At 40.5% G+C, this 9,968-nt stretch overlaps 1 protein-coding gene across 1 annotated transcript; it reads left to right on the forward strand.

Moving 5' to 3' along the window:
- The first annotated feature begins 7,675 nt into the window (after positions 1-7,675).
- Positions 7,676-9,307, forward strand: LOC134601997 (olfactory receptor 11L1-like). The gene is made up of 2 exons (XM_063446499.1): positions 7,676-7,756; positions 8,351-9,307. The coding sequence occupies exons 1-2, from the start codon at positions 7,676-7,678 to the stop codon at positions 9,305-9,307; spliced, it is 1,038 nt and encodes a 345-aa protein (XP_063302569.1).
- Positions 9,308-9,968: the final 661 nt, after the last annotated feature.

Genomic DNA, 9,968 nt, shown 5'->3' on the forward strand with positions numbered 1-9,968 from the left:
TTCTGGTTGGCACTGTTCATCGGGCACTCTGGTCGCTTGTGCCCTAGCTGATTGCATAGGTAGCACCGAATGGGTTGGGAGTACTCCCGTGAGTTAAACCGGGGTGAACGTTGATACTGGGCAGACGGAGGGGGTGCTGATGGCCGATTGGAGGCTGATAGATGGTAGCTGCTGTTGGTGCTGCTGGCTTGTATTCCACTCTGGCGGGAGCCTTGCTGATGGAATTTTCCATTTTGCGGGCATCTGTATACTCATCCGCCAGGCAAGCTGCTTCATGTAGAGTGGAGGGTTTACAGTCCCTTACCCACTCTCTGACCCCTGCTGGTAATTTGTCAAAACAATGTTCCAATAGAAACATCTGTAGCACCTCTTCTCCGGACACAGCCTGGCACCCCGCCATCCAGTGGGCGGCTGTGCGGTGCACCTTACATGCCCATTCAACGTAGGAGTCCCCAGTTGTTTTAACAGTGTCTCGGAACCTCCTCCGGTATGCCTCGGGTGTAACGGCATACCGGGAGAGTAAAGCTTCCCTGACGGCCACATAATCCCCGATCTCCTCATCAGGGATGGCCCGAAAAGCCTCGCTGGCCCGGCCGGATAACTTGCCGGACAATATAGTAACCCAGTCTTCCAGGGGTACCTTGTGCAGGGCACATTGCCGCTCAAAATCAGCAAGGTACCCATCAATCTCTCCTTCTGTCTCACTGAAGGCTTTAAATGCCGTAAACGGCACTTTCTTTCTTTCCCCTGGGTTTGCTGTGACTGGGGCTGCTGCAGCACCGCTTTGGCGTAGCAGGTTGGCCTCCACAGCGGCCATGACCTGGGTGATGATCTCTGCAGATGGGTTGGGACCATAATGGGCCAGCCTAATTCTTACCGCCCGGTCAAAGCTTGCCTCCTCGGGAGTTCTGTCATCTGGGCTGGGTCCATTGGTTACCTCTGCCGCTGGTACTCCATCCATTTCCAGCAATAACGCAATAATGTCCCTCTTCTTGAGGTTACTGGCCTGTCCGCCTCTTTGCTCTAATAAATCTTTTAGGGTAGCTCTTCTCAGGTTTTGTATTGTAATTCCATTTAATCCTGGTTGTAGTGGTCTCTTTGGGCGCTGAGGATCATCCCGTCGCTTGCCACCAGTTGTTACGGTACCTCCAGTAATAAATGTACAAACCGCCGTTTAATCAATACTGTGGTCTGATAACAAGCTACAAACAATATTTCTTACGAATATATATATGTGTGGATTGGCGCTATTAGTGCTAATATAAAGGTGGTAAAACCGCAACTACCCCCAAGTGCCCAATAAATCACCAAAAGGCACTATACAAATAGGTTAAAGAGAGAAAAAAATATATATAAGGGGGGTGCTATATAGACATAATATACTTATATCTGTATATCAATAGATCCCTCGGCAGTTAACCGAATCAATCTAGAAAAAACATAAACAGAATGCACATAGCATAATACTGTATGAGGAAATGAGTGTGAGTAATTGTGGTATTGGGTCACTCACGATAAGCAGAGCCTATTTAGCAGGCTCTGACTGTGTAGGCTCCTCAAATCTCCTGTATGCTGTATACTCCAACAGGATCAGCTCCAGCCGCCTCTCAGTATTCCTCCGGTCACACCACACCACAGCTCAAAACGACAAAGTGGTAAAGTATAAAGGAATTTATTGGAAATACTTTTATAAAACAAATTGTATAAAAAATACAAAGCACAACGCGTTTCGACTTCCGTCTTCTTCAAAGGTGCATAACATACAAGTCAATTCAGTCTCTTTAAATACGTCCGGAGCTTTCAATTTTCGTGGGTAAAAGTTAAAATCACTTCCGTGTTGTGATGTCACTTCCGGGTCCGTCGGCCTGATTTGCGTCAATTACGTCATCACGGTTTAGTTCGTATAGTGTCTTTCAACCCAGGCGTTAATGTATTCGGACGCCATCTTTATGCCTGGCATTTTACTTATAGAACATACTTGCAAATAAGGGAAAATAGATCAGATACAAATAAACTATTTGCTTTTGTAAATAATCTGCTTGGTAGAGCTTTCATATACATTATATATTCTACAATATTAGGAGAAAAATATAAATGTAAAATTGTTAATAAGAACGGAATGAAGCTTTCCGGAAGAAAAAGGGTAAAGGGTGTGGAACCCCCTCTCAAGGGGAAAAAAACCCTGTTAGGAGAAGAAAAATGCGATTCTTAAAGGAGAAGTATATCAATAAAAAATATATAATACAATTTAAGAATGGCTGAAAAGAAGGGCCAAACGGGGGCAGATCTTCTAAATAAGGGCTGCCATTTCGAAGTCCACATTGAGCCCGCCCGGGGTCAGTGTCTCCAGATCGAAGATCCACCTCATCTCACAGCGGCTCAATGCGGACTCGAAATGACCTCCCCTCCAATGGGGTTTAATTGCCTGTATCCCAAAAAAATTTAGCCCTGCAGGGTTCCCGCCATGAGCGTTTAAAAAAGGTGTAGAAACACTATGCTTTAAAAAACCTCTCCTTATATTGTAGATATGCTCATGTATCCTTGTTTTTAGGTTCCTTGATGTTTTCCCCACATATTGGAGTCCACAAGGACACGTGAGCAGATACACCACATTCTTAGTGTGACAAGTAATAAAAAAATTGATCTTAAAATTAACAGAGCCAATCTTAGAGTGAAAAGCTTCTATTTTCTTAGGTTTATTTTTGTAGTTCCTACAGCCCATACAATCCCCACAATAATGGAAACCTTTCTGCAAGGATTTATTGATGGTTAAGAAGTTTTCTTTCGATTTAGGAGCTTCTAAATAACTAGAGGTTAATTTCTGTCTTAAATTGTGGGCCCCTCTAAAGATTAACCTAGGTTTGTTGTTGAGGTATGGTAGGATTTCTTCATCCTGTTGGAGGATATACCAATGTTTGTTGAAAATTCTTTTGAGCTCTCTATGATCTTGACTATAATTACAGATAATAGGTATTTTATCCTGTTTCTCCTCTGATACAGTTTTTGGTTTATATTCTAATAGGGTATTCCTTTCCACATCTCTTACTGATTTTATCTCCTGATCCAAGAGTTCACTACAGTATCCTTTATTTACAAATTGTTTTTTTAGAAATTGGGTTTGGGAATCAAAAGTTTCTATTCTTGTACAGTTTCGTCTCATACGTAGGAATTGGCCCTTCTGTATATTATCCAGCCATGGACGAAAATGGCAACTTTCTTTATGGATATATCCATTAACATCAACCGGCTTAAAAAAAGTGCACGTATCGATAGTACTCCCTGTAGCAGAAATTTCTAGATCCAAAAAATGGATTTTATGCTGGCTGTATTCCTTAGTCAGCTTAACATTCCACTCATTAGAATTTAAGAAATTAAAAAATTCCAAAAAGGTGGAATGATCTCCCCTCCAAATGATGAAAATGTCGTCTATGTACCTTCTATAGAGGACCAGATTCGCACTCCAGACCAATACTGTGGTCTGGTAGCGTATACAGTATAACCATGCGAACCGCCAGCTAGGGAACACTCCAAACTCCCGAACGGTACCTGCACGGCTCTCTCCCTTCTTGAGCTCCAACCATACGAATCGCCACTTACAGCCGAACGGCAATAGGTTCCAAGCGGCACATAATCCCAATAAGCAGTCTCTAGTTGCCGGTAATAAAATCCCCCCAATAACGAGACCAAGCTCAGCTTTGAGGGTAAAACACGAACTGAGTTTACTGTGGGCTACCTGCCCGTATCTATGCAGGTCTCCAACCTGGTGGACACTCCCCCAGGGGACCAAATGGGAGACTGGAACAACAGAAGGACATGGGGACGTTTCAGGCTTACATCCCCACAATATTCCCAACATGCATCACAGTTTCCTCCCCTCTGCTCGGGAGATAATTGGGGAGTAATTCAATTATCTCCCCGAGCAGAGGCACATCGCCATTTTAACTCAAAGTTATAAAACACATTAAAATCTATAACTTTACAACTGCCGAACATATTGCATTTGTATAACACATCCCCAGATAGCCTGGATCTGAGTGCATATTATTGGCGAATAGCGCTCAGATCCCATACGCATAGTTCAATCGCCATGGAGTCAAAGTCGGTTATAGCTCTTCGGTATGCGATCAACTCCATGGGACGGCTATCTGGGTTAAGTCCATTCGGGTTGTTAAATCTCCCGAACGGCCGGTATTCGTATACTTCTGTCGATTGAGAAGGGGAGGTCGATGGTTTCAGCGGTGTTCGGTTGACAAAGTGTCCGTTTTGAGTTCCATGAAACAATCATCGAACACCGCTGGGCTTTCGCATAGTGAAAATGGCCGCCGCCTCGTGGTCGACATACGAACGACGACCACCCTGTCTTCGGTCTTAATTGAGAAGTGGCTGCGGTTAACCTCAACGTTCTAATTGGGATCAATAGCTTAACAAGCAGCACACTTCTCTCCTGGGTGGCCGTCCGTTCGGTAGTTGCGGTCGGCAAACAAATGCATTCCCTTAATCCAGGCATACGAATGGGGAATTCAACGGCAAAATAGACAAACACAGTATTTTTAGTCCATACGGATGGGTCTGTCACAACCACTTCACTTCCAAGTTCAGGATCGAAGAGAGACACAGTTGGGAGTCAGAATTCAAATGGCATGTACTCAACAACTATTCTCCTTTGGCCCCGGATGTAACCCCAGTCTGTTAGGAAGTGAAGATTCTCTGGGTCAGCAATATTACTCTCTCATGCAATGGACTTTCATCAATTTGGAACTCTCTGTATTTCTTCTCATCTCCAACCAATTGTCCTGATAAAAGCTCCATGTGGGAGATGAAACGTTGACTTTTTAAATGATTGAATAAAAGTAAAATTTTATTTTAAAATCTCTATAAAGTCCTTGGAGTGCGGTCATTTCTGCTATGGCTATATGTAGAAAGGCCATTAGGCCTGAATTCGTGGGAGGAGTAAGTCCCCTACTTAAACTCCCATCCCCTACTCACCTCTGACGTTCAAGTTCAAGGGTTCCTGATCTACTTCCGGTTCGCTTGACTACCGGTCCGGGTGTCCTATCTGTCAGCTGCAATCTCCGGCAGAATCCTCCGTTCTATCTGCGGTCCAGCTTCCTAAACCGCTAAACCGTGAGTCATACTTACGGTACATTCTGGTCCCCTCCACACCGCTCTGTGGTCTTATCGGGGGGCCGGAATGCACATGGCAGCAATCTTACCGGGGACCACCCACAGTCCCCGCAGGCTCGCTGCCTAGGTACTCTCTTTGACTTCAACCTCTCCTTCAAGCCTCATGTTCAGTCTATCGCCAAATCCTGTTGTTTCCATCTCAAAAATATTGTGCACATCCGTCCCTACTTAACTCCAGATGCGACTAAGGTGCTTGTCCATTCCACTGTCCTTTCTCGCCTTTACTACTGTAATCCGCTTCTCAGTGGTCTTACGTGCTCCCAACTTGCGCTGTTAAAGTTCATAATGAATGCCGGCGGCGAGGCTCATCTTCCTGTCCGCCCGCACCTCCCACGCCTCACCCTTCTTTCAGTCCCTACATTGGCTTCCTGTAAGATATAGGGCTCAATTTAAAATTCTGGTTCTTGCTTTCAAATCTCTACATAATGCTGTTCCCACCTATCTATCCTCCCTAATACACAAGTATGTCCCGTCTAAGCTCTTACGATCTGCTGAAGACTTACGTCTATCTTCTGTCCATACTCCCACTTCTGATGCTCAACTTCAAGTCTTCTCGAGGGCTGCGCCGTTCCTGTGGAACTCGCTCTCCTCCTCCGTTAGATGCTCACCCAGTCTCCACTCCTTCAAAAAAATCATTGAAAAGCCACTACTTCATAAAAGCGTATTAATTAAACTGTTAATAGCTCCCAACTGACTCCTGTCTTGCAACTTTCACTAGTCTAATACTATCCTTACCTTTTGTGTCATTTTACCCCACTCCTTCTAGCATGTAAGCTCATTTATCAGGGCCCTCAACCTCTGTTCCTGTGTGTCCAACTTGTCTGGCTACAACTATATGTCTGTTCGTCCACCTATTGTAAAGCGCTGCAGAAATGGATGGCGCCGAATAAATAATAACATACTAATAATAATAATAATAATAATAATAATAATAATAATAATAATAATAATAATAAAGTGATTGAAAACAGTGTAGGAGGAGACTATATTTAAAAGAAGAAAAAAATACCACAACAAGAGGACATTTTGACACAAAAACCATGAATTTCAATCAACTTGTCCCAAATATAGAATATTTGCAGTTCATAATACATCTCCAAGGTTTCTGGCTATTAAATGCCCTGGTCAAAAAAGAAAGTTTGTAAAAGATAATCTATTATTCCTACTTGGATGCATAAAGCTTCAGCAAGGTAGGAATTCAGGAAAGTGCATGCTATTTACTCTCTAGACTCTTATCTTTCTCTCTACAGAGCCTCAATGAAGTGTCTGTGGATTTGAAATCATATATTAAAGGCTCATTTGAAATTATTTTTTGAATACCACAGACTCAACAAGATTCTCTTGCATGCTCGTTGTGACATATGCAAAATTCAGATGGTTATTTGTGAACTCGGTTTACAGGATGCTTCCTTTTGTAATTTTAATGTTTTATTGTAAATTCTTAAAAGACATGTATTTGAGACAGAAATTGGTATCTGGTCCAGGGATATTAAGGTAGATTGTAAGCCCCTGTGAATGTGACTGTCTCTACGATTGTCACATATGTTCTAAGTAACCATTTTATTAAAAAAAACACAACAGAAACTATAGATACACTTACATTTTTTTATGAGTATTGTATAAAAGCAGATGAGGAGACATTTTAAACTCATTGCTTTCTTCAGTCATGTCCTGAAGTCAACTGTTTCCTAGAAAAATGTTGGAGAGATCATGCCATCTGCAAGACCCTGGAAACCTAAAAGAGGTATCATTGAAACAGTCAAAGTCTTAAAAAAAAATGTGCAATTATTTTTAGGCCTATCTAGGTCCATATCAGTATATTTCTCCTAAAATCGAGTTATAGCATTCATAATTGAATAAAAACCACACATGCACTCTTTTGACATTGATTATCACAAACAATCATAACAAACTGTATTTTGCTTTACTAACAGCTCTAGAAGATTCAATATCAATAACATGAAAGGTGAGGTGAGCATCCACTGAATGTCAGTAAACTTCAGGAGATATAGACGACTGTTAGAAAGCTCTCTTTTACTTAAAGGACATCTGTCGTTTAAAATTAAATGTCGAAACAATTTTGTAATAAGTATATTTAAAAAAAAAAAAAAAAAAGAGAAATATAACCATCTCTCTTATATATATCACGGTTCCTTCTGCCATATATATTAGATCTAGCCACCTGTAAGTAAATATGTAAATATGACATCCAAGCTTACCATATTTATTTTAACACATAGAAATGCTTCAATAATCCAAGCAATATATTGATTTTACTGTTTTGGATTCTAATGAAGTTGCTATGGCAGACAGAACAAGCTGATGTAAGAAAAGCAATCGCACATTTTAATTATAATGTATATTTTGAAACTGTCTTAAACTTACCAGCTTCAATGTGATGTTTAAAATGATGTGTGGTGATTTATCTTTATACAGTGACTTTTCAAACATATGCTTAGCCTTAGCCTTACCTAGTAGACGACACAGGGCAATGGCAGGCCATACTAACGATCATATTCGAACTCTGTCCAACAGAATGCGAATGTATATGGCAGAAGGATCATTTCAAATGGTAAAGGTGGGGAATATTTTTCAATATATATATAATTCAAAAAATATCTATTTTCAATATTTAATCAAATGATTTTAGTACATGAAAAATGTGTACAACAAAGTTAAACACTAGTATTGTAGATAATCAGAATAATGATCTGTCACTCTGTATTAGCCAAACATCTACTTCCTTTTATTGGAGCCTTAGCTGGCTTTTCGATTGCTCTGAAAGGTATCATTACAGACATAAGAATATGTGCATTTAGAACAGAATAAAAAATGTCAGGCTGAGTTTTAAAATAAAAACATATGTGCAAACTAAAGCCAAACTGCCAATGTTGAAAGGTGGATACCACAATTAGTTTTAAAACAGGCTAATGGAGAGTCTAAGACATCATATATGGAATAACCTATGCCTCATGGCTACAGCTTCCTTATACATGTTTTCCCTATTTCAGCTTCTTACAGATGAGCCTCGTGTGGGATCTCAGATACAGATTCTCCACTGGCCTATTTTAAACTCTCTAAAACACATTACAATACATCTCACTTGATCCACCTGCATTTGGACAGAAATACATATAGGTGTCAAGACTGCGGGACCCTAAAGTAGCTTGGTCATTTATTTTGTTCTGGATCTCTTTACCAACAGTTCTTGAATATGAAGAACCAAACAATGATCACAGAGGTCTTTCTCTTGGGATTTCAAAATCTCGGCAGGTTCAGAATTTTAATCTTCAGTCAAATCCTTGGTATCTACTTTCTGACGTTATTTGCAAATATCCTTATTATTGTATTGGTGATAGTCAGCAAAAAACTCCATTCACCCATGTACTTCTTTCTCACACAAATGTCCATTTCTGACATGCTTATGACCACAAACACTGTCCCTGAAATGCATTCTATAATATATAATGAAGGGAATTTCATGTCTTTGAAATGCTGCATTTTTCAGCTTTATTTATTTGGTGTCTCTGCAGTTTCTGAGTGCTTCCTTCTGACAGTCGTGTCTTATGACAGATATCTAGCTATCTGTTTCCCTCTACTGTATAACTCAATAATGGACTCAACCTTATGCCTTAAATGTATTGTCCTGTGTTGGATATTAGGCTTATCACTAACAATAATTACTACAATAACAATAGGTAATTTACAATTTTGTGGATCAGACCACATTGACCATTTCTTCTGTGATCTTGTTCCATTGTTGGAGCTTTCTTGTTCTGAGACTGTGATAGTACAAATAGAAACTTACTTGCTTTCAGTCCCTATTCTTATAATACCATTTATAATCGTTACGGTATCCTATATTTATATTGTCTGTACTATTATAAGAATTCCTTCTATTACTGGGAGACAGAAAGCCTTCTCCACCTGCAGTTCCCACCTGGCTGTGGTTTCTATATACTATGGAACTTTAAAATGTACATACACTGTTCCACCTAAAGGAAAATCTGCGTCTTTCAGCAAAATCCTGTGTCTTTTCTGTACTGTTGTGACACCAATCCTTAACCCGATCATATACACACTAAGAAACAAGGACATCAAAGAGGCTGTAAGGAAGCTGTAATGAAGCACAATAAAGTTTAAGAGTCTTACATACAACTCATCGAGTAATAGAAAGATCTGAGAAGATTTACTTTGAATCTTGAATACAGCTAAGCTTTTTTTCTTCTCTTTCTCTTTGTCTGCAAATGAAAATGCAAAGTAGTGTAAACTCATTTTTTTAAACAATGTACTCAATAAAATGCAGTTCATATTTTATGTCACCAATAGCTTTTAGCCATTCCTCAAATTGTATTGCAAACTGTTTAGAATTATTTTGACCAAAACCAGGGAACTCTCTGGCACCCTTAAACCACTTCCCCTTAGCCATATTAACAATAGAGAATTAAGACTTCTGTACCCTGCAGGATATTAGTAAATGATATCTAGACTGCACTGATTGGCTGACAGCCAGTGGCGTACATACCAGGGTCGCAAGAGTCGCGGTGATACCGGAGAAACTGACGGAAGCGAAGCACAGAGAGATGGACACAGGTTTCTTCAGGAAGGAAGAGATTCTTTATTGGATCACCGATCGGGACTCAGAGGGACTAACGTCACCAAAATACAGCAAGTTCTGAGCCCCGGACAATAGTGCAGGCTCCTTATATAGGCACATAACTCCTCCCATATTAAGCTCCACCCGCACATTCTCTTAACCAATCAACACAAATAAGAATTAACTT

This window comes from Pelobates fuscus, chromosome 3 (genome assembly GCF_036172605.1).
Source record: "Pelobates fuscus isolate aPelFus1 chromosome 3, aPelFus1.pri, whole genome shotgun sequence".
In the NCBI taxonomy this organism is placed as follows: Eukaryota; Metazoa; Chordata; class Amphibia; order Anura; family Pelobatidae; genus Pelobates; species Pelobates fuscus.